A 25,585-nucleotide genomic window follows, 5' to 3' on the forward strand; every position below is an offset into this window, starting at 1 on the left:
AGCCGTGTAGCCCGGCCTTTTTTTATTTTGCAATTGGGAAGGCAATGAGGCTGACATTGGCCATTCGTGCACCTCGTACCAATGTGACAGCATGCTGTGCATGGACTGCGGTCACAAGGACACATGGACAGAAATGTCTGCCAATTTCTCCTTCAAAGGGAGAGTTGGCTCTCAACCGTATAGTCGGGAAAATGGTGAGTCGCCAGTCGACGCATGAGGAGCCAGGCAGTATGCAGAGAGGGCTGCAGGAATATGTAGGTCCCAGTCTGTGTGTGTTGTTGACGACGTGGGACAGCATGAACGGCAGAGTCCTGTTCATCCCCTCTACCATGCCATCTGTTTGCAGGTGATAGAGTGAAGTTCATATCTTTCTGGTGCCCTTGTCAACGACATAGCCATTTAAGAATGCTTCTGCTATGGACTTGGCCATTTGGTCGGGGAGGGCCAAGACCACAGGCTATCTGGTGAGGTGTTCAATCCCGACAAAGATATATGTATTCCCCCTCGAAGTGTGTGGAAACATCCGTAACATGTCAAGAGCAACTATTTTGTTCACACGGGATACATAAATGGACTGTAGCAGAACTTGAGGTTTTCGCGGCAGTAGGTTCGGGCGTGTGCATGGGCGTATATCCGTACTCAGGGCTCCCCAGAAGTAATGCTTCTGGCATGTTTCTGGGGTCTTTTTATATTCTAGGTAGAGCAATTTTTCCCCATGGACATGGTCGAAAAAGTTTTTCGGACAAGAGAAGGCACATTTATCCGGGTTCGCTGTAACTGCGTGTCCCACCACATTAACAGTTTGTCCTGTACAAAGTTGTGGGAAGCCTTTCCCGGTGCTGTAGGCTGGCCTAACATAGTGGGGTGTTTCGGCTAAACACCTGAGGGAGGTGTCCTGGCCTTGCAGGCTAATTCAATCAGCCCTGGTGAATCCTAGATCATGGTCAGTAACAGGCAGGTGGTTCACCCATCGCCATGGTCTGTACTGGTGCAAGAGTATCCACTATCTGTGTATGAAGGGGCCTGCGCGTCGCTGCCCCTTCATGGCTGCACGTAGATTTGTGAGGGGCAAGCGAGATAGAGCATCATCGACATTTAAATGTTTGAGCCCCTTCTGATGTACAATATCATACTGGGAGGAACCCACTGGTTCCACCAGCCCACAGGGGATTATTGTGTCCGTCCGTCATGCAGGGAGGGGCTGGGTGGGGAGGGTGAGGAGGGGCTAGGTGGGGGTGGGAGGGGTGGGACAGGGAGGGGCTGGTCACCCCGTGGTGCCCTTATAAAATTCAACGTTTAACCTACTCACGCCAGCTTGTGCCCGCCCTCACAGTCCGCCATATTTGCGGAATACACCACACCGCCGTTGACCCTGGCCATTGACCAAGCAACCCAACGTTCCTACCAGCTCCCTCCGCAGGAATGTGTTATGTGAACTCCTGTAGTTTTTAAACCCATCTAGCTAATTGGCTTGAAGGCTGGTCGATTCGAAGGGTATAATTCAGGGCGGCGTGTTCTGACCTAAGTGATTTTTTGACATGTAAATAAAGCGTAAATTGTTGAACGAAATGCACCATGGCTAGTAGTTCTTTACGAGTAACACAGTAGCATCATCCTGATGCTAACACGACCCTGCTCCCATATGCGATAACCATCTCATGACCGCCCCGTATTTGGGAGAGGACTGCACCCACCCCAATGTCGCCGGCGTTTTTATCTCAGATAAATGGCAGGGAGAAATCTGGATATGCGAGTGGCGGAGCACCTATACGAGAGAAATTAGGCGAAGGAGTCTTGTTGTTATGGGCCCCATACGAATATCAGATTTTAGCCTGCAATGGCATTTAGTGGTTTAGCAATTGATGCGAATTAAGGTACGAAGTAGTGGTAATTGGAGACAAAGCTTACGAACATGCATACGCTGTGACTGATGTGGGTTTTGGCCAATTGTGTACGCATTCTGTTTTTGGGGGATCAGTGGCAACTCTGTTGGCACTTACAATGTGGCCCAAGTACTTGATGGACGTCTGTATTAAATGGCATTGCCCGTGGTGCTGTGTGTGTGCGCACGCTCGTACGTGTGCGGTCGGCGCTTATGCGGGTGCACGCTGAGTAATTGATCACAGCCTCGTGTGAACTCTGCGAGCGTGTGGAAAGCGCGTGGTGCTGTGTGTGTACGCTCGTACGTGTACGGTTGGCGCTTTCGTGGGTGCACGCTGAGTAATTGGTCACAGCCTCGTGTGAATTCTGTGAGCGTGTGGAAAACGCTTGGTGCTATGTGTGTGTGCGCTCGTAACGTGGGTGGTCGGTGCTTCCGCGGGTGCATGCTCCGTTCGGTAGCCGTGGATACCCGTGCTGCGTGAGGGCTCACACCCACTTCGAACACCTGTCCCACGGCCCTTTAAACGAGTTCTATTACACCCCCGGCGGCCACACGTGCGCGAGTGACGTCATTTGCCCTCCGACCCCTGACCCCTCATTCAGCGCGTGTGATTGGTGCGCGGGATTGTGCGAGCGGAGACGTCGCGTTTGATTGGCTGGGGAAGCAACAGAGTGTTTCCAGGCAGCCGTGCGCCAGCCCCGAGCTATGCCTCACAGGCAGGATCCGCGGACTCGCGGGGGTGCGGCTCAGGGAGGAGAGCCGGCGAGCGGCAGCCCTTCTTCCGCCAGCGAGGACCTGCGCAGCGGCAGCTCTCACGCGAGTGAGCAGTCCGGGGACGGCGGGCCCCCTCTGGCTGGCCCCTTGTCGGGAGGGGACCCGGGGGCCAGCGGCCCTAACAACATTTTATAGGCTTTGGACTTCAAATGTGCATCCCTCACCCTGGTGAAAACCTGTCGCAAGCGGTTCAGATGTTCATCGACTGTCTGACTGAACACTCTGACGTCGTCTAGGTATATCAACCAGTGGAAACCTAACAAATTCCATCAACCTCTGAAAGGTTGTGGGGGCTGTATTTAAGCTTATTAGAAGATCATTGAATTCAAATAGGCCCTGTGGTGTCCGAAAAAGTTTTTTTGGTCTTGACTCGTTCGCTAGTGGCATTTGCCAAAATCTGCAGGACAAGGTGCTGAAAAATATGGGCCCAGAGAAGGTATCCAGAGAGCCATCTATCATTGGGAAAGGATACAGATCCACTAGAGTGATGTTGTTGAGGCACTGGAAGTCAACACAGAATCGGGAGGACCCATTAGATTTTTTCACCAGTACCTCAGGTGATTTTTGTCTAGAGTAATTCCTGCACACTCTTGGATTTGTGCCTTTTCCTTGGGGCTCATCGTGTGGGAATTTAATCGAATCGGAGCGGCATCTCCTGTCTTGATGTGGTGTTTTAGGACAGAGGTCCGTCCAATGTCATAAGTGCACCGGCTAAAAATGTCTAAATACTCATGCAATAATTGGCGAAGGTGGTTAAATTCCTGTCCAGCTACCTCCGCGTTCCACAAGGACATAGTGTCCATCCATCCATCATTGTGTTTGGATTCTGGTTGTTGAACGGCCCCTACTATGGCGGGCCAGTGACTGTGCAGCCCAGTAAGTAAGGGGGCAATGGTTGCAATCAGGGTCCCTGCATGTACCTTAGTGTGCGTCTCAGTGGTATTACGCACCTGTATAAATAGTTGTTGATCCCTCCTAAGTAATGTATCTGCAGCTATCAACGCATGTTGTTCAATGGTTTTGGTGACCGGCATAATGATGAGGTGCGAGTTTGATCGGTTTGCGGCGAGAGGTGTGCGGCAGCGAACTGGAATGAGTGTTTTTACTTAAGGTGGAATGGTTATGTCCTGACTTATGAGAGCATGTAATGCGGCTTTGCTGTCCTTTGGTTCGTTGGTTTTAAGAAAGAGGCAGTATCCGATGGTGTATTTTTATATATAGAGGCAGTATCCGATGTGTATTTTTAGGGGTATTTTCCTTCGAAAATCTGTCCTTAATAGGCAGGGCACCGTGTGCTGGAGACTAATATCGGTCCTGAAAAGGACAGTCCTCCAATGCACAGAGGCCTCCACCTTCCCCAGTATTCCCATAGACCACCCCTTAGCTGCTATGTATTGGGTGTGTACAGGGTGTAGTTTTTGGACTCTGGGTGGCAGTATGTCAAAAACACGTGTGGACATAATGGTCACCGCTGCCCCTGTGTCTACCAGAATCCATACATTGACCCCTCCCACGAAGCCTGTGAACAGTGATGTCCCCGAGGTCCCACCAACCATCTGGCTAACCTGTGCTAGAGTTCTCGACATGGGCTATGGATGATTATGTTCATCATGGGGTATTGGTCCTGGCCGTGTAGGTGATGTTACATTGGTGTCTGGTATGGCTCGTGGGACCCTGTGATTGTGAATGTGTTGGATGTCGCTGGGGGCCCGAGATGCCACAACTCGCCTGGGTTCCATCTGCAGAAGTAGTCGGCCGTGGTTCACGAGAAGAAAACCCAGGTGGAGCAGAATCGGTTTGCCACCTGATGACGATGTAGCCTCCTTGGCCATAGCAGTGGTAGATTACTGGACCCTGGGTCTGGCTTCGGGTCCCCGAGTTCCTTGATGGCCATCTTCATGGGTAATGTGTCGGCTCCCTCTGCGCTGCAGACCAATCTCCAGATGGCAGCAGCCACCACTTCTTCCAGCTTCTGAGGAAAATTGTCCCTATTGTCTCTGGAGCTGCAGCATCGGGTGTTGCCTTGTGCCTTCCAACTCCTGTGGAGATGTTCCCTGTTGTTGTGCTTGTCACCTCCCCAACTTGGGCTAGGATCTGCACTGGGCCCCTTCGGTCTTCATACTCTCGTATATTCTGAGCGACCCATAGAGAAGCACTTGTGATGGACAGGAGGATATCAGTCCTCCTGGTGTAACTAACAAGATGCTCGGCTACCATGTAGTCGATGTTCTTGTCGACTTTTGGGAAGGCTTTCCTGGCGAGCATGAGGATTCCCCAATAAGCCAATGCTGACTTGGAATCGAATTGGCCTTTGAATTGACGCTGAGAGCTTCATCGTTGAGGACGGTGGCAAGTGATTTAAAAGACTCAAATTCCCGCCAGTCCTGAGCGTGATACGCAGATCCGAATCACCTAACAAACTCTATTCAATCACTGTGGGTTGAACTCAGCCGCCCCTGCTCGCAGGCCCGAGAGGCACTGCTGAGGGGTCACAACCTCCACCTGCAATGGGGGTGGCTGCTAGTCCTCCGTGCTCTCCTCCTGATGGGCCCCGGCTTCCAGTGTCTGCAGCGCACCTCCTGGCCAGGACCGTCACAAACGGAGACGTGGCGAGCTTGGTGGGGAGCCGCGCAACTATCCTCAATGAGGGATGCACCTCTCTGGAGACCGCTGGGGCGATGTGTCGAGAAGGCCCCTTCACGTCAGCTATCTCACAAGAATCGTCATCATCTTGGCCAAACAACTGACCCTGTCGTAGATTTGGGGCCATCTTCCTTTGCCCCTCGGTGGTGTTTATTTTCTGGCCAGCCATGTCAGCATCCAGGTCTTCAAGAGTCCTGGTGAGTATCCTCTTGGGCGCATGGAGAGAGCTCAGCTGGTGGGGTTCCCCAGGATTCTGAGTCTCCACCTGCTGCTGTTCCTCCTCTCCCCCGGAGTCTCCTGCTGAACCCACTATGCAGTGTCCTTGAAACATGATCCCATCAAGGCCACCAGATGAAAGGATTTAGCTCACATCATGCTCAGAAAGTGTCGTTTTTAGATGACCCACAGGTAACGTCTCAGGTCTTACAGCAGGTAGTACACCAGGCTTCAGCACTCCGCATCCAGAACTCACCTCTCTTGCTCTCGTCTCTTATACCCTGATCCACATTCCTTGCCAGTCACTGATTGTTCAGGGCTTTGCCTCATATTATGATAAACTGGACAAGCATATTTGAGTTTCATACTTAATCCCTGTCCAGGGCTTTGCCCCAGGTTATGATAACTGGCTCGGTGCCGCCGAGTCTGTAAATAAGGTGAATGCTATGGAACTTTTTTGTGTCACTCTTGGTTACAGATCTTCCCGGACTACACTTCACATGTGCAGGGCCCTCCTATTCTGCTTTTTCCAAAAAGTCGACCCACACCTCCACATCCACAAACTTCTGGGGATCGCCTCCCTCTCCCTTACAGTCCGAATCCTCCTCCTGCTTCACGTTGCCACCATGCACCTGGAGGTTGGGTCCTGAAGTCGAATCTTCATCTTCACATTTCACTTCACTTTTCACCTTTAATATTTCACATTTCACTTTCACTTCTTCACATTCCAGCTTCATTTCTTCACATTCCAGCTTCACTTCTTCACATTTCACCTTCACTTCTGGCCACGATGCAAAGCTGGATTTTTCTTCTGGTTCTTGTTTCACGATAGATAAGCTCATAGCAACACTCTGAATTTCACTTGGTGATTTTACTTTTTTCTCCTTGTGGATCTTCTCATGCTTGTTCCGGACTCCTGACCGTGCAAATGCTTTACCACACACAGTGCACTTGAAGGGTTTTTTTCCTGTATGTATTCTTTGATGATTGCGAAGATGTGAAGACTTTATAAATGTGTCCCCACACACAGAGCACTTGAAGGGCTTCTCGCCTGTGTGTGTTCTCTTGTGAATATGAAGATCTGCTGGCCATGTAAATGCCTTTCCACACACAGTGCATTTGAAGGGCTTTTCACCTGTGTGTGATTTCTGGTGAATACGAAGAGATCCTGACTGGTTAAACGCATTCCCACACACAGTGCACTTGAAGGGCTTTTCGCCTGTGTGTGTTCTCTGGTGAATATTAAGATATCCTGACCGGGTAAATGCCTTCCCACACACAGTACACTTGAAGGGCTTCTCGCCTGTGTGCGTTCTTTGGTGAATAATAAGATTTCCTGAATTTGTGAATGTTTTCACACACACAGTGCACTTGAAGGGCTTCTCACCAGTGTGTGTTCTCTGATGAACATTAAGAGATCCTGCCTCGGAAAATCCATTCCCACACGTGGGGCACTTGAAGGGCCTTTCTCCAGTGTGTGTTCTCTCATGATTCTTCATGTTGCCAATGTGATCCGTGTTGTACAGACACTGCCCACATTGGTGTCTTTTAGCATCAGGTTGTGCCGAGTGTGTCTGATCCATGTGATTGAGTCTGCAGATAGAGGTACACAGTGCACACAATACACACACACACACGCATTACATGCACAGCGCACTGACACACAACATATAGAATCACATTATAAAATATAAATATCCCCCCTAAAGCCTAAACAGACTCTTGGGGCAAGTGCTGGTAGTAGCACCTATGAAGGGAGTAACGAAACAACAGGGGGTAAAAGTTGCCAGCACAACACCCTGCCACTGTTTTCTCCCCAGTGGAAATGTTTACATACTGCACCATTTATTCATTTGAGGCCGAGTCGATCTATGGAAGGCCCAGGACCTGTTCAGATAATCCTCAGTGGTGTTGGACATAAGTGGGAATCGAACTCAGGTTGCCAGGTGTGTAGCTATATTTGTAATTTCCAAAATTCTATTTCAAAATGTGATAGTCTATTTTGAATGTCAGAGTTCCCTGAGGACATATATGTGTGTTCATTGCCTTCCCAAAGTTGAAAAATCACATGGGACAAAAAACAATTAGCAGTCAATTGAGAAGATGGCTTGGGATGACAAGTGGCAAGAACCTGTGAAACTTTTCCTGGTAGCGAATACAGATACTCCCAGAATGGCCTTTACTGAAAAAAACCTAAGAGTATGAATCCTTGCAGTCACGAAAGCTTCAAATCTAGAATAGATACACTGTTGTTTTCAAAGTGCATATGGCAGGAAACCTACCACACTTGGCATCAGAGCTCTTTTAATTAATAACAAGTCTTGGCGTTTGGAGAGTTGAAACCACGCTTCTGCGCTCTTGCACAATGGGGCGATTTTAATCAAGACATAAGACAGGAAGGACAAAATCAAAGGGGTCGCATAATGCACATGCAGAATGTACGTTGCCTCAATAATCCCCCCCCCCCCCATTGTGCAAGAGCGCAGAAGCATGGTCACCACATCTACACCTCTATATAAAGAACGAAACGATAAGACTTCTCCACAAATCTGTCACCTGATGAAGCTACAGTCATACCTCGGTATATGACCGCTTTGTAATACGTCGAATTTGGTATACGTGGTGTTTTGACGATAAAAAAAATGTCTTGGGATACGACGTCTTGCTTGGGATACGACGCGCTTGCTAGAACTTGTATGGGTCGGGATGAGTCACCATGTACAGTACCCGCATACACAATACTGTTACAGCTCTAACAAGCTCTTACAAGCCGTAACAGTATTGTGTGGAATGACCAGACAATGTCACACTTCAGGAACATTCTTAGAAGGCAAAAACAAACTTCAATGGACAGGTTTTTAGTAACACTTAAACCTGGTGAGCCTCAACCAAGTACAAGTCAAGAAAAAGGACAGAAAAGAGAAAGAGAAATAAGTATAACCCGTAAAAACAAAGTTTTTCACTATAAATCCTTTATATGCGTGGCAGCGAACTTAATATAAAGGATTTAAAAATATATTCGCCTGTGGAGGACGCGGGGATCGATCCCGCGACCTTTGGTATGGGAAGCGAGGGCGCTACCAACTGCGCTACTCCGCCACGGCCTGTGGAGGGGTTACGCTCTGGGCTCTTATACTGTGACGTTCAGCCAAAGCCAAGAATGAGTTCTATTTGAATATATGTAAAATAAATTTTTTTTTTGCCTAAAAAGTGTAACATTAATTGTCACGCACAACGAATCTGTGTGGAAAATGTCAGCTCGATTGGATCACGGGAAGTGGGTTAAAAAACGACCGAAAGATTTGCACGGTCGTAAGCAAGCAAGCACGCAAGCACGCAAGCAAGCAAGCAAGCACGCAATCAAGCAAGCAAGCATGCGAACTTAATATAAAGGATTTAAAAACCCCAGAATTTCAGCTTCCTGAAGTCAATGGAAGGGGACTCTCCTTCCAAAAAACATCATCTCCTCCTCCACCCCTTCCTCACCACCATCCTCGTAGGCTATCATCTCCTCTCAAGCAAGGTATTTCAATTTATTTATGCATTTATTTTAATTTATGTATGCATTTTAGTAATAAGTAGTGTCTAAATTATTTTATACAACCCCATTAATGTACAATATGCCATATAAAATATATCTTATACTCTGGAACAGATTATTTCCTCCATTGGAACCTCATTTGCCAGTGAAAATATAATTGGCTTTTTACCCTTCTATCTGGCAACAAAACTCACACCTTTTTACAAGGAGTCATGGTTGCATAGACCACAATACCTGCAGTCATAATGCAAACAAAAAACATAAATCTGATAATGTGCACCGTCCTTGAAGTTGATTGGTCCACACCCGAGACAGCTTTCCTTAGAGCCTAGTTTCACAAAAAGGCGCCTTTTGGCGTCATCTGGTCCAACTCATGTGAGACTAGTGTATACACAGACTACACTCACTGCTATGCAATATTCCTTAAGGACCCCGCACTTGTCTCGTTCACAACGATATTCACGTCGTTGTCGTTGTTTGCCGAGCTCACATACCCAAGGGGCTCTGTAAAGCAGACGGAGAAACGTGAAAGGAATCGAAATCGACCTCGACTCGAAGGCCACTCCGATCGCAACACTCACAGCCTCATCATCATCAGTAGACCTCCACTTTACACTCACAGTCTCATCATCAGTAGACCTCCACTATTACACTCACAGCATCATCATCATCATCAGCAGACCTCCACTATTACACTCACAGCATCATCATCATCATCAGCAGATCTCCACTATTACACTCACAGTCTCATCATCATCAGTATACCTCCACTATTACACTCACAGCATCATCATCATCATCAGTAGACCTCCACTTTACACTCACAGGATCATCATCATCAGTAGACCTCCACTATTACACTCACAGCATCATCATCAGTAGACCTCCACTATTACACTCACAGCATCATCATCATCAGTAGACCTCCACTATTACACTCACAGCATCATCATCATCAGTAGACCTCCACTATTACACGCACAGCATCATCATCATCAGTAGACCTCCACTATTACACTCACAACCTCATCATCATCAGTAGACCTCCACTATTACTCACATCATCAGTAGACCTCCACTATTACTCACAGCATCATCATCATCAGTAGACCTCCACTATTACACTCACAGCATCATCATCAGCAGCAGACTTCCACTATTACACTCACAGCATCATCATCATCAGCAGATCTCCACTATTACACTCACAGTCTCATCATCATCAGTAGACCTCCACTATTACACTCACAGCATCATCAGCATCAGTAGACCTCCACTATTACACTCACAGCATCATCATCATCAGCAGATCTCCACTATTACACTCAGTCTCATCATCAGTAGACCTCCACTATTACATTCACAGCATCATCATCATCAGTAGACCTCCACTATTACACTCACAGCATCATCAGCATCAGTAGACCTCCACTATTACACTCACAACCTCATCATCAGTAGACCTCCACTTTACACTCACAGCCTCATCATCATCAGTAGACCTCCACTATTACACTCACAGACTCATCATCATCAGTAGACCTCCACTATTACACTCACAGCATCATCATCATCAGTAGACCTCCACTATTACACTCACAGCATCATCATCAGCAGCAGACCTCCACTATTACACTCACAGCATCATCATCATCATCAGCAGATCTCCACTATGACACTCACAGTCTCATCATCATCAGTAGACCTCCACTATTACACTCACAGCATCATCAGCATCAGTAGACCTCCACTATTACACTCACAGCATCATCATCATCAGTAGACCTCCACTATTACACTCACAGCATCATCAGCATCAGTAGACCTCCACTATTAAACTCACAACCTTATCATCAGTAGACCTCCACTTTACACTCACAGCCTCATCATCATCAGTAGACCTCCACTATTACACTCACAGACTCATCATCATCAGTAGACCTCCACTATTACACTCACAGCATCATCATCATCAGTAGACCTCCACTATTACACTCACAGCATCATCATCATCAGTAGACCTCCACTATTACACTCACAGACTCATCATCATCAGTAGACCTCCACTATTACACTCACAGCATCATCATCATCAGTAGACCTCCACTATTACACTCACAGCATCATCATCATCAGTAGACCTCCACTATTACACTCACAGCATCATCAGCATCATCATCAGTAGACCTCCACTATTACACTCACATCATCATCATCAGTAGACCTCCACTAATACACTCAGTCTCATCATCATCAGTAGACCTCCACTAATACACTCACATCCTCATCATCCTCATCAGTAGACCTCCACTATTACACTCAGTCTCATCATCATCAGTAGACCTCCACTTTACACTCACAGCCTCATCATCAGTAGACCTCCACTATTACACTCAGTCTCATCATCATCAGTAGACCTCCACTATTACACTCACAGCATCATCATCATCATCATCAGTAGACCTCCACTATTACACTCACAGCATCATCATCATCATCAGCAGATCTCCACTATTACACTCACAGTCTCATCATCATCAGTAGACCTCCACTATTACACTCACAGCATCATCAGCATCAGTAGACCTCCACTATTACACTCACAGCATCATCATCATCATCAGCAGATCTCCACTATTACACTCAGTCTCATCATCATCAGTAGACCTCCACTATTACACTCACAGCATCATCATCATCAGTAGACCTCCACTATTACACTCACAGCATCATCAGCATCAGTAGACCTCCACTTTACACTCACAGCCTCATCCTCATCAGTAGACCTCCACTATTACACTCACAGACTCATCATCATCAGTAGACCTCCACTATTACACTCACAGCATCATCATCATCATCAGTAGACCTCCACTATTACACTCACAGCATCATCATCAGCAGCAGACCTCCACTATTACACTCAGTCTCATCATCATCAGTAGACCTCCACTATTACACTCACAGCATCATCAGCATCAGTAGACCTCCACTATTACACTCACAACCTCATCATCAGTAGACCTCCACTTTACACTCACAGCCTCATCATCATCAGTAGACCTCCACTATTACACTCACAGACTCATCATCATCAGTAGACCTCCACTATTACACTCACAGCATCATCATCATCAGTAGACCTCCACTATTACACTCACAGCATCATCATCATCAGTAGACCTCCACTATTACACTCACAGCATCATCAGCATCAGTAGACCTCCACTATTACACTCACAGCATCATCATCAGTAGACCTCCACTATTACACTCACATCATCATCATCAGTAGACCTCCACTAATACACTCAGTCTCATCATCATCAGTAGACCTCCACTAATACACTCACATCCTCATCATCCTCATCAGTAGACCTCCACTATTACACTCAGTCTCATCATCATCAGTAGACCTCCACTTTACACTCACAGCCTCATCATCAGTAGACCTCCACTATTACACTCAGTCTCATCATCATCAGTAGACCTCCACTATTACACTCACAGCATCATCATCATCAGTAGACCTCCACTATTACACTCACAGCATCATCATCATCATCAGTAGACCTCCACTATTACACTCACAGCATCATCATCATCAGTAGAACTCCATTATTATACTCACAGCCTCACCACTATACTATTGGTTCTTTCGGTAAAGTCACGTAGGTAAAAAAATAAAAGATACAAAAAATAAAAACCACGACGTTTCGATTGCAACACAAACAATCATCATCATCATCAGTAGACCTCCACTATTACACTCACAGCATCATCATCATCAGTAGTAGACCCTCACTAGTATACTCACATCATCATCATCATCAGTAGACCTCCACTATTACACTCACAGCATCATCATCATCAGTAGACCTCCACTATTACACTCACAGCATCATCATCATCAGTAGACCTCCACTATTACACTCACAGCGTCATCATCATCAGTAGACCTCCACTATTACACTCACAGTCTCATCATCATCAGTAGACCTCCACTATTACACTCACAGCATCATCATCATCAGTAGACCTCCACTATCACACTCACAGCATCACCATCATCAGTAGATCTCCACTATTACACTCACAGCATCATCATCATCAGTAGACCTCCACTATTACACTCACAGCATCATCATCATCAGTAGACCTCCACTATTACACTCACAGCATCACCATCATCAGTAGATCTCCACTATCACACTCAGCTCATCATCAGTAGACCTCCACTAGTATACTCACAGCCTCACACTATACTCTTGGTTCTTTCGGTACAGTCCCGTAGGTAAAAAAAATAAAAGATACAAAAAATAAAAACCACGACGTTTCGATTGCAACACAAGCAATCATCATCATCATCAGTAGACCTCCACTATTACACTCACAGCATCATCATCATCATCAGTAGACCCCCACTAGTATACTCACAGCAACACAAGCAATCATCATCAGGCGTGACAACCACAGCAAGAAATTTGACTGAAGTGGGAGATAAGCCAGAGTCAAGGGGTTTATACTGGGCAGGGTTGGTGGGGGGGGGGAAGTGGGTGGGGCTGTTGGTGGGGGGGAAGTGGGTGGGGCTGTTGGTGGGGGGAAGTGGGCGGGGCTTTAGGTGGGGGGGAAGTGGGCGGGGCTATTGGTGGTGGGGGGGGGGGGAAGTGGGCGGGGCTGTTAGTGGGGGGAAGTGGGCGGGGCTGTTGGTGGGGGGGTGATGTGGGCGGGGCTGTTAGTGGGGGGAAGTGGGTGGGGCTGTTGGTGGGGGGAAGTGGGCGGGGCTGTTGGTGGGGGGAAGCGGGCGGGGCTGTTGGTGGTGGGGGGGGGAAGCGGGCGGGGCTGTTGGTGGGGGGAAGTGGGCGGGGCTGTTGGTGGGGGGGAAGTGGGCGGGGCTGTTGGTGGGGGGAAGCGGGCGGGGCTGTTGGTGGGGGGAAGCGGGTGGGGCTGTTGGTGGTGGGGGGGGGAAGCGGGTGGGGCTGTTGGTGGTGGTGGGGGGAAGCGGGTGGGGCTGTTGGTGGGGGGAAGTGGGCGGGGCTGTTGGTGGGGGGAGAAGCGGGTGGGGCTGTTGGTGGGGGGGAAGTGGGCGGGGCTGTTGGTGGGGGGAAGTGGGCGGGGCTGTTGGTGGGGGGAGTGGGCGGGGCTGTTGGTGGGGGGAGTGGGCGGGGCTGTTGGTGGGGGGGAAGTGTGCGGGGCTGTTGGTGGGGGGGATGGTGGCACTCACAACACAATAGTGACGCTGCTGAGCGCTGATGATGTAATTAAGTCGGCAGGATAGACCAGGGATCCGGTAAATAAGATGGAACAAATAAGAACACTCTCATATTCTTAGGTGTTTTCGGTAAAGTCACGTAGGTAAAACATCAAAATTAATGAAAATAAAATAAAACAAAAAATCACGACGTTTTGGAGGCAACACACTACTCCGCGTGACGTCATCGGCGTGAAACGCCCGAGCGGTGTTGTCCTGCGCTGCTGGTGACGTCATGTCACCATGCGGCTGCGCGTGACGTCATCGGCGTGAAACGCCCGAGCGGCGGTGTCCCGCGCTGCTGGTGACGTCATGTCACCATGCGGCTGCGCGTGACGTCATCGGCGTGAGACGTCTGAACGGTGGTGTCCTGCGCTGGTGGTGACGTCATGTCACCATGCGGCTGCGCGTGACGTCATCGGCGTGAGACTCCCGAGTGGTGGTGTCCCGCGCTAGTGGTGACGTCATGTCACCATGCGGCTGCGCGTGACGTCATTTACCTCTGCCAATTTCCTTTCCGGTGTGGCAAATCCTTATTGCTGGTTCTTTCGGTGAAGTCACGTAGATAGAAAATAAAAATATAATTAAATTACAAAATAAAAGGGGAGGGGGGCGGGGTGAGGAGGGATGAAGGGGGCGGAGGGAGGAGGGTTCACCCCACCTATGACGTCATGTATTTCACCCTCTGCGCCGCGTGACGTCACGACACCCGAGTCACTTTGTTCGGTGCTCGCTGTGGACCCAGGCGAGACGCTGCGCCATGTTGCTGCTGTTGCTGTGATGTTTGGTTGTTGTCTACGCAGGTAAAGCTTCGCTTCTTCGTTCTCTCCTAGGGATATCAATTGAGTAGCAGCTACGGATCGATGTCCACGTGCGGCCTAGCCATGCAGGGCTTCGCATTATTTTATTTGCTTTTATTTTCTAAGTTTAAAAAATGTTTTTTCACCTCGCACCGCGTCTCAGTGTCCTCGTCCAGGGGTGCCCTGGCTGAGATGTGTACACACTACACTACTGTACACACTACACTACTGTACACACTACACTACTGTACACACTACACTACTGTACACACTACACTACTACACACTACACTACTGTACACACACGCTACACTACTGTACACACTACACTACTATACACACTACACTACACTACTGTACACACTACACTACTGTACACACTACACTACTATACTGTACACACTACACTACTATACACACTACACTACTGTACACACTACACTACTATACACACTACACTACTGTACACACTACACTACTATACTGTACACACTACACTACTGTACACACTACACTACTGTACACACTACACTACTGTACACATACACTACTATACACACTACACTACTGTACACATACACTACTATACACACTACACTACTATACACACTACACTACTATACACACTACACTACTATATACACTACACTACTATACACACTACACTACCGTACACACTACACTACCGTACACACTACACCACTGTACACTACACGAATGCACACACTACACCACTACACACTGCACTACACACCAACTTACTACTGTGCACACTACAATACTGTACACTATACACTAATGCACACACTGTACTGGCTGTAGTCGTAGATAAACTAACTCTATAGACGTGTCTACTGGCTGTAGTAGTAGCTATACTAACTCTATAATAGTATTATTTGGTTCAAAGAGTATTTTTTGGTTCTTTCGGTAAAGTCAAGTAGATATAAAAATAAAGTGAATAAAAATAAAAAAGAATAAAATAAAAATAGAAAACAAAACCACTCGTGTTAACTGTAGCCTGGTTCTTAATCGGAGTGAGTGAACTGGCAGTCTATAATGTAGACTGTAGCCTGGTTATTAAGTGTGGTGAGTGAACTGGCAGTCTATAAGGTAGACTGTAGCCTGGTTATTAAGTGTGGTGAGTGAACTGGCAGTCTATAATGTAGACTGTAGCCTGCTAATTAAGTGTGGTGAGTGAACTGGCAGTCTCTAATGTAGACTGTAGCCTGGTTATTAAGTGTGGTGAGTGAACTGGCAGTCTATAATGTATACTGTAGCCTGGTTATTAATCGGAGTGAGTGAACTGGCAGTCTATAGCCTGCTAATTAAGTGTGGTGAGTGAACTGGCAGTCTATAATGTAGACTGTAGCCTGGTTATTAAGTGTGGTGAGTGAACTGGCAGTCTATAATGTAGACTGTAGCCTGGTTATTAAGTGTGGCGAATGAACTGGCAGTCTATAATGTAGACTGTAGCCTGGTTATTAAGTGTGGTGAGTTAACTGGCAGTCTATAATGTAGACTGTAGTCTGGTTATTAAGTGTGGTGAGTGAACTGGCAGTCTATAATGTAGACTGTAGCCTGGTTATTAAGTGTGGCGAATGAACTGGCAGTCTATAATGTAGACTGTAGCCTGGTTATTAAGTGTGGTGAGTGAACTGGCAGTCTATAATGTAGACTGTAGTCTGGTTATTAAGTGTGGTGAGTGAACTGGCAGTCTATAATGTAGACTGTAGCCTGGTTATTAAGTGTGGTGAGTGAACTGGCAGTCTATAATGTAGACTGTAGCCTGGTTATTAAGTGTGGTGAGTGAACTGGCAGTCTATAATGTAGACTGTAGCCTGGTTCTTAGCCTGAGGACGGCTGCTTGCGTTGTAGCCGAAACGTCGTGAGAATTATTTTATTATTTTTTTATTTCTTTATTTTATTATTTCCCTTCTACGTGACTTTACCGAAAGAACCAAGAAGATGAATCCCTCCAGTCACGAAAGCTTTGAATCGAAATGTAGCCTGGTTCTTAACTGGAGCCTGTTCTCAGTTTCCAGTCGGCATACACCCAAACTCTGGTCCTGCCTACTCGCGTGATGGGTTGTTTACACTCAGTCCCACCGCTTATATTAAATATGTTCACCCCTTATTCCTTTATAAACCTCATGGTTTGGGTATTTTCTTCGTCAAAGGGCCCAGATCTCGCCGTCGCGGTTATCGAGATGGCAGGAGTCATACTCTCCATGTTACTCCTCATGCTTCATGTGAGATTATCCATCTCCATGCATCCACTATCTCCCATCCTTAATACCACCATCCCCTCGTACTATCATCCACCACCTACCACCGCTTCATCATCAGCCTTGTGAATACCAATCATCTCCCTTAGCCACCCTCGCTCCACCGCTAAATATACTTAAGCTACCTGCTCCAGTCAAATCTTGATTTGAAGCTTTCGTGACTGCAGGAATCCATACTCTTTGGTTCTTTCGGTAAAGTCACGTAGTTAGAAATAATATAAAACAAATCACGATGTTTCGATCGCAACACACGCGGTCGTCATCAGGCAAAGGAGTCAGCCTCTAAAGACAAACCGTTTACAGTATAAGGGTTTGGGGATGGGCGTAGCCCAAGTGTATCCACAACACCAGAAGCACGGGCGGTGCACGAGTGCTAATGCAGCAACAATGCCAATGAAGCAACAATGGCAATGCAGCAACAATGCCAAACGCTGGGGATGCGGGGGGGAAATTAACTGCATTAGCATTGTTGCTGCATTGCTGAACTTTCCCCAACATTTCTTCAGAGATGACATCCTAATGTTCTTCTCCTTTCCTTTTCCCCTGACCTCTCCCATATCTCATTCTGCCTGGTTTCTATCCAACCTTGGATGGCACGTCACTCTCTGTCCCTCAACCCTTCCAAAACTCAAATAATCTTTCCCCGGCCTCATTTTCCCCTCCTCTCTGTCCCACCATTCCCTGCTCCTTTTTCTATTTCCCCTATTTCCTTAGCCAGCAACATTTGTATTATCTTTGACTCTTCCCTCTCCCTTACTGATCACATTTCCACCACTAGCCATGCTTGCCGGTTTCATTTGTTCAACATTCGCAAAATCCGACCACTTATTTCCACCTCTGCTGCAAACTTCTAGTCCATTCCCTTATCCATACCCATCTGGACTATGCTCGGTCTGCCCATTTACTCTTTTGTCCTCCTCCAACAAATCCAAAACAACTCGGCTCAGCTCAAATTCAACCTTCCCTATAATTCCCATACTTCGGCCCTGCTCACGCAACTGCACTGGCTCCCTGTGTACTACCATTACCTGTTCAAATTCCTCACCCTGGTCTCCAAATTCCCTCACGGTCTTGACCCCACTGTATTGTGCCACTATTGCATGTTTCTACGTCGCCTTCTTGCCCTCTATGTTCACAATGTTTGCCGTTTCTGTTCTTCCTACTCCTTGCGGTCAATCATGCTTTTGTTCTATTTCTCTTGTTGCACTCCTTCACTCGAAAAAAATTCCCTTCCACATTGAACAGTCACCTTCGATCACTAATTTCCATTCCGCACTCAAGACGCCCTTAATCTCCACCTCATATCCGCCACAGTTACTTTTCCTTCATTTTCTCATATGGCTCTCACTCATTCCACAATCATTCAATCCATTATTCATTATTTATCGTCAATTTAGCTTTCACCAATTTCACACATCAGAGGTTTGCCTATTGCTTCTTCTCGTCTATTTAAATAACCTCATCTGCAACGTTACATTAATATGTACCATTGTTAATTCTGTGTAAAGTGCCTTGGATAAAGCGCTATATAAATTATTATAAGATAAGATGAGAAAAATAATACAAAACAAGAACAATGGTTCGCTTTAATGTTACTTTAACACTCTATCAAACGAAAAAACCTGCAATCTTATATTTTGAACCATTTCTGAATGACACGCACAAACATGTTCATTGGGCACTTAAAATCGATATTTAAGGGCCTTAAAATGAAAAATCTAAAAGCCACCTATAGACCAAATTTCAGCTTTCTACCTTGACGGGAAGTACCCGAGAGGTTTTTGAGACATACATCCAGATTAAGATCTTTATTTATATAGTAATCGAAATTATAATATATGTTTGTAGAGTGTACCACAAGAGTCAATCTCTTCTCTAACCCATGCCCCACACCCGTTTCTCCCCATCTATCCGGTCAAACAAAAGCTGTTTGGGCATGCGGTGGCTGGGCATGCGGGCCACATGACCCAGCCAAGCGCAGCCTTGCCTGCCAGATCTGCTCACCAATGGGACTTGTTTCCTGATTTTTAGAGGATTTGTGAGCTCTGCACACAATCCGGCTGGGTTAAACCCAGGATGGATAGTAGGCCAATCACACGTCGACTCATTTATCCACTCACTAACCCACATCCTCACCCAACCTCACGCTCACCAACTCATATACTCTCACGAACCCAATCGCTCAGAACCAGGGTAAATGGCCATAAGTAGGCGGAGGGAAAAGGCCCATTTAAGGAGATGCTTTTCAAGACAGACTTAACTATGTCTCACGACTCTGTCTTACTAATCAGGGTGGCTGCTACATTTGACCAGAGTGGTGAACCGAGCTTGCTGTGGTTTGTGACAGCACAGCAGTGGGTTTAGCCTGCTGAACGGCACATGGGCAAAACCTGCCCTGGCACTGGGAGAGGAAGAAGATTGAGCGGTACCTTCCAGTCAGCATGGGTGCCATTATACAAGCAGCGCTCGCCTTCGAGCTCATCATGATGCATTCCTCGAAGTGAGCACCAATTGTATCAGCCCTAAAAGCGGTAATCATACCGCATTGTATACTACATAGGGATGCATTCCTGAAATTACTCATGTACGAGCAATATATGAGGGCTTCATTGGGGGTATCGGTAACAGTGTTCATAATAAGTGATAAACATTTCCGAAATAAATAAATAAATGTATGGAAATATCAGTATGTATTGTACTCATGAGTGCTTTTTACTATGCTGCAAGGCAGTGGTGGGAGACAAGGTTAGAGGAGCTACTGCTGCATTTCCAATCTGGTTTTTTTCTCGGAGAAGAGCTCCAAGAACTCCATGATCTGCTATGTTGAACTTCTTTTGCACCATACGTAGCCTACCGTGCTAATCGGAGGTCTAACTTTCTGTGCAGAGGTGTCTTTTAGGTGGAGCCCTGAGACTCTTATCCTGGTCTCACGAGTTCTCCACCTGGTTAAGTAAATCCATTTGTTTTTCTTCAATGTAATTATGGAGGTGGGGTCTGGTTTGCTCAGAGCCGTGCGTTGCTCTCATAGGCTGAGCGAATGATGGGAACAGCAACGTTTCCTAGACCAGCGCTCCTGCTGTGTGTTCTAACTTGCGAGTAAGCACTTTGTCGATTTTTCTTCATTTTAAAGAAAAAAAATCTGCAGGACAGCGCGATAGGGAATCGGTACTCTACGGGGTTGTGCTAAGCGAGGGCTGCTTGTATGTGCTGTGTAATATGTGTGTATATATTTGCAGAATCGTTCACGTGGAGCAGTGAGATTTGGGGCTGGAATTAAAAGGCATCGATGCTTCCAGTGTCCATACAATACGGATGAGATGGGCAAATTGAAGAAACACCAGAGAACACACACGAAAGAGAAGCCCTTCAAGTGCATGGTGTGTGAGGCGACATTTACACAGGCAGGATCTCTTAACATTCATCAGAGAAGACACACAGGTGAGAAGCCCTTCAAGTGCACTGTGTGTGGGAAGGCATTTTTACTTAATCGAGATTGTCAAATTCACGAGAGAAGACACTCAGGCGAGAGGCCATTCAAGTGCACTGTGTGTGAGAAGACATTTTCATGGTTACAATGTCTTCGTGTTCATGAGCAAATACACTTAAGCAAGAAGCCATTCAAGTGCACTGTGTGTGGCAAGTCATTTGGGCTTCTACGATGTCTTACAGATCATGAGAAAATACACTCCGGCAAGAAGCCCTTCAAGTGCACTGTGTGTGAGAAAGCATTTGGAAATGCAGCACATCTTAAAAGACACCTTATAATGCACTCTGACGAAAAGCCCTACAAGTGCTCTGTGTGTGGGAAGCCATTTTCACGGCCTGAAGCCCGAAGGAGGCATGAAAAGATCCACAATAAGTCGAAGGTGAAATCGAGACGTGGACGTAAAAAAAGAGCCGCATTGAGCCCATCTCGCATGGAACAGGGACCAGAAGACAACCCAATCGTCGCAACGTCGCTAGCAGTGAAGGTGAAACATAAAGAACTGAAGGTGAAACATAAAGAACTGAAGGTGAGACATAAGGAAGTGAAGGTGAAACATAAGGAAGTGAAGGTGAAACATAAAGAAGTGAAGGTGAAACATAAAGAAGTGAAGGTGAAACATAAAGAAGTGAAGGTGAAACATAAAGAAGTGAAGGTGGAATGTGAAGTGAAGGTGAAATGTAAAGAGGTGAAGGTGGAATGTGGAGTGAAGGTGAAATGTGAAGAGGTGAAGGTGAAATGTGAAGAGGTGAAGGTGGAATGTGAAGAGGTGAAGGTGAAATGTGAAGAGGTGAAGATGGAATGTGAAGAGGTGAAGATGGAATGTGAAGAGGTGAAATTGGAATGTGAAGAGGTGAAGGTAGAATATAAAGAAGTGAAGGTCAAATGTGAAGATGAAGGTTCAACTCCAGGACCTGACCTCCAGGTGGATGAAGTCCGCGTGAAGCAGGAGAAGGATTCAGACTCTGAGAGAGAACGAGGCCACCACAGGGAATTTGTGGATGTGGAGGTGTGGGTGGATTTTGGGGGAGTGGTGTAACAACGGCCGAGTTTGATTCCCGCTCACGGCTAACACCGGTGACGATTATTTGAACCGGTCCTGGGCCTCCCCTAGGTCAACTCGGTCACAAATGAGTACCTGGTACAATGTGTAAACATCGCCACTGGGAAGACAAAGGTAGTTGGGCACGATGCTGGTCACCCATCTGTCACGTTACCTATCCACGGAGGGCTGATGGTTGGGGTGTATTGCCGTCGAGCTGGTGTTAGACCACTCAGAGACTTGGCTGTTAGGGATGTGTATATATAGGCCTTTTTCCAAAATTCATATCAAGAATAATTCGGCCAATATATATTTTTAATAAATAATTTAACTCCGCTACCCCTAACAAGCACCCAGCATTTGGAGGTCGTAAAATGCCATTAAATAATAAACTCAGGGCAGAGGAAGGTTAGCGACTATCTGGAAATTTCCAGATTGACAAAGGGCATATGACCCCGACCTTCCCAAACGTTTTGGACAGTTCATAAACAAATATGCAGAGCCAGGAAAAAAACACAGAGCAGAGACAAACAAACAACATTACAACTCGCATCTTCTTTAACGATAAAAATTTGAAACTCGGCAAAAAGAACAAATCCACGTTATAGGCTGGCAGTCTATCAGTGGTTTTATCATTGTTACTTATTTTATTTCACCCTTATTCAACTCATATAATTTTGTATGGTATCTTTCTATCTATGTAACTTCACCAAATGAACCAAATACACGAGCCCCTGCCATCAAGAAAACTTAAGTCCAAACTAATGCTATTCTTCCAGCATCAAAATATAACTCAAAATAAAACACCAATCCATGGAGACAGACTTATAACCAAGCTTGGCAGAACCCTCAAAATAATGACGTAATGAAGAGCATTACGAATATTGATTAAACATGAACCGAATAATCACGATATATTAAAACCGGGTGTAACTCATAAGAGATACAAGGAATAAATCCAACACAAGACCACATAATATGTATTCCATGGAACCAAAGCCTCCCTGGCCACCTTTGTCTTCCAACAATTCGACAAACACATGTCAGCCATAAATAAGTATGAAGGGTGTCTGGCCTCGAGATAACACTAAGAAGGGGGGGAAACGCAAACAAGCATAAACTTGATGGAAAACCGCTCTCTCGGGGTCACCAAAGGAAGAGGGGGGGGGGCAATCAGGCGTGGCCACGGGGGAAGAGCAGAACAGAGTAAGCATGTGTTTTTTTTCCTCGCAAGAGACGCAGGGAAGGGAGAGAATTCAGATGTAAAGAGAGACACAGCCATACATCAAAACACCACCAACACAGAAGAAGCTTGCCAGCAGAAGAAGAATCCAGCAGACGAAGACTCTGCAATCAACCAGGATGGCGAGGCCCGCTGAGTAGCGATGTGCTACCAGTGCGACTTCGGCGCTGACCGAGACCGAAGAGGTATCGCTCGAAAGCCACTCTGCCCTGAGTGCCCACTCCACCGAGCCACTGCAGTGCGAGTGGAGCTGACGAGAATTTCAGCAATCATCCTCGAGAAAGGGCGGAAAGCGCCAAACATGGACCAAGCCAGCATCATAGAGAACCAGCTCCATCAGACATTTGTGCCTGCCACCAGCGAACGAGAGCATTGTTCATCGTTAGAGAACCCGCAGCCAGAAAAGGGCGCACAGCCGTGCCGCCAGTGCCACCGAGCACAGGTGTCCGCTTGCCAGCGGACGAGCCACACGAGCGACTTAGCATCTTCAAGGACAAGCATCGTGCCGACGCAGCTCATCTAGCAGCAGAGAGAGAGAGCCGGCGGCTAACTGCAGACACGCCCGTGCGAGAGAGCAAAAGGGAGCCACAAGCTGTTTGTATGCCCCTCCCCCACCCTCACAAGCTCACGACACTGCACCCGGCAGAGGTCGCAAACGGGTTTTGATTCCTTACCCGTACCCGGCCGCACCAGGGTCGCAAATGGGTACCTGTACCCGGCCAGGTACAGGTTCCCGTTCCCTACGCGTACCCGTACCCTACTCGAAATGAGTGACAAACGGTTACTCACCAGTGACTCACGGCCTACCCGTACCCAGCCGCACCAGGGTCGCAAACGACTACCCGTACCCGGCCGGGTATCGGGTAGGGTACGGGTATCCGGTTGCGACCTCTGGCGCCCGGCCTCTGCTTAAAAAAGAATGTATCAAGGGGACAATACACACACACATGAACCATTAACTGGTCGTGAAGGCATCGATGCTCATCGAGTGATATGAACACGGTCGTTATAAGTACATTAGTCGTTATATTATATATTTTTTAATCGCGTAAAATTACCAATGGATTCATCGATGCAAACTAAACTTTTGAAACCTTCGTTAAGAATCTACACGCTCACAGGGAGAATATTGTGTTAACTTTCTTTTGAACACCGAATCTTGCCCACTAATTAATTGAAGCTTAGTCAAGAGATAAGCATATCGCGTAAGCAGGACACACCGTCGCACACCATTGTCTCAAGACGTTTCGTTAATTATATAATCTTGCCGATGAATCTATTGACGTATACTTTTGCCTTCGTGATGTAATAATTTGCTTTTTATTGCCTTTCGTATGAATATCGTCGCTTGCATGTTTTAAGGACTTTCCCTATCGCTGTATTTGCTCCCGTTACTCGGTGGAATTAATCCATTTTTCGGTTGCCCAGTTAACACAATCATTGATGGTTACATGTACTGATCAGTGAGGGGTGATTCTCCGGTGGTACCGTGGATAATTCCAAGCATGAGAGTTCGCATATTAGAGTCATGTTTTTGTTTAGAATAAAAATTTATTAAAGAGTCTGAGTGCTTCCTTCCTGAGTTCATGCGTAATAATCTTATTTTTAAGAACTGTATCCTGTGTTGAGATTTGAATTCAAGACCTGACATAAACACTCAGACATAATCAGTAAATGTTTAAGCAAGAATAATTGCATTTTCCCGATTGATAACACGACCCTAGACAACGAAGCTAAGCATAATTATCATAACTGCCCACATTAGCATAATCACATACATTGGCACAAAGTAAGAGGATTATCTCCACAATTAGCATAATACATGTGCATAATTACATAAATTAGCATGATTTCGTTATAATTCTTAGTAGTGCAATCTTCCTTTACTTTGTCTAAAATTTTCTAGACCCGACATACAACATATGTTAGCTTTTATTTACACCTTCCACCCCCAAGCAGAGGAGTTATATCCTGGTAGCAGGCTACCACAAAGCAAATCAAATGAATAAGAATAAATCTTGACTTAAAGCTTTAGTGACTGCAGGAATTCATATTCTTGGGTCTTTTGGTAAAGTCACGTAGATAGGTTCAAAGAAAATAATCAAAAATAACAGAAAAATACGACGTTTCGATCGCAATGCAGGCGGTCGTCTTCAGGAAAGGGGGGAGGTTCGCTTCCAAGAAAAACTGTTTATAAGGGTTTGAAATGGGCATAGCCCAAATGTCAGCAGCCAATGATAATGTTCGGCAGGGAGCCCGGCCGTGGTTCGTTTTCTCCAATCAAAGGGCTGCCAGGTGAAAATTATGTAAAAAAGAGATTAGCATGTTTGATGGGAGATCGCAGAGCCGCAACCAAGGGGTCAGCGCGCGAAGTGACTGAAAGCGCAAGTTTGAAATGGGTGTATAGCACAACTAACATTGGAA

General features: G+C 46.5%; 2 protein-coding genes across 3 annotated transcripts in view; one reads left to right on the plus strand and one right to left on the minus strand.

The window, feature by feature from the left end:
• Positions 1-379: 379 nt before the first annotated feature.
• LOC133360503 (zinc finger protein 235-like) overlaps positions 380-25,585 on the minus strand; it is a 28,971-nt gene continuing 3,765 nt past the window's right edge. Inside the window, exon 2 of the mRNA XM_061579266.1 lies at positions 380-7,108. Coding sequence (XP_061435250.1) covers positions 6,031-7,108 — 1,078 coding nt within the window. The 3' untranslated portion in view covers positions 380-6,030. The remainder of the gene's footprint in view (positions 7,109-25,585) is intronic.
• Positions 14,976-24,735, plus strand: LOC133360529 (zinc finger protein 501-like). 2 transcript variants are annotated; one of them, XM_061579315.1, is made up of 3 exons: positions 14,976-15,110; positions 20,629-20,830; positions 21,062-24,735. In XM_061579315.1, exons 2-3 carry the CDS (start codon positions 20,710-20,712, stop codon positions 21,913-21,915), a joined length of 975 nt encoding a protein of 324 aa, XP_061435299.1. In that variant the 5' UTR covers positions 14,976-15,110; positions 20,629-20,709; the 3' UTR covers positions 21,916-24,735. The 2 variants fall into 2 exon arrangements, with proteins under 2 accessions (XP_061435299.1, XP_061435298.1); XM_061579314.1 differs by having other exon boundaries at positions 20,629-24,735.

This window comes from Lethenteron reissneri, chromosome 69, assembly GCF_015708825.2.
Source record: "Lethenteron reissneri isolate LAM-NWPU_2019-01 chromosome 69, ASM1570882v1, whole genome shotgun sequence".
NCBI lineage: Eukaryota > Metazoa > Chordata > Hyperoartia > Petromyzontiformes > Petromyzontidae > Lethenteron > Lethenteron reissneri.

Coding starts and splice junctions, on each gene's coding strand:
- LOC133360529 (XM_061579314.1), top strand. CDS start 20,710: ATGGGCAAATTGAAGAAACACCAGAGAACACACACGAAAGAGAAGCCC.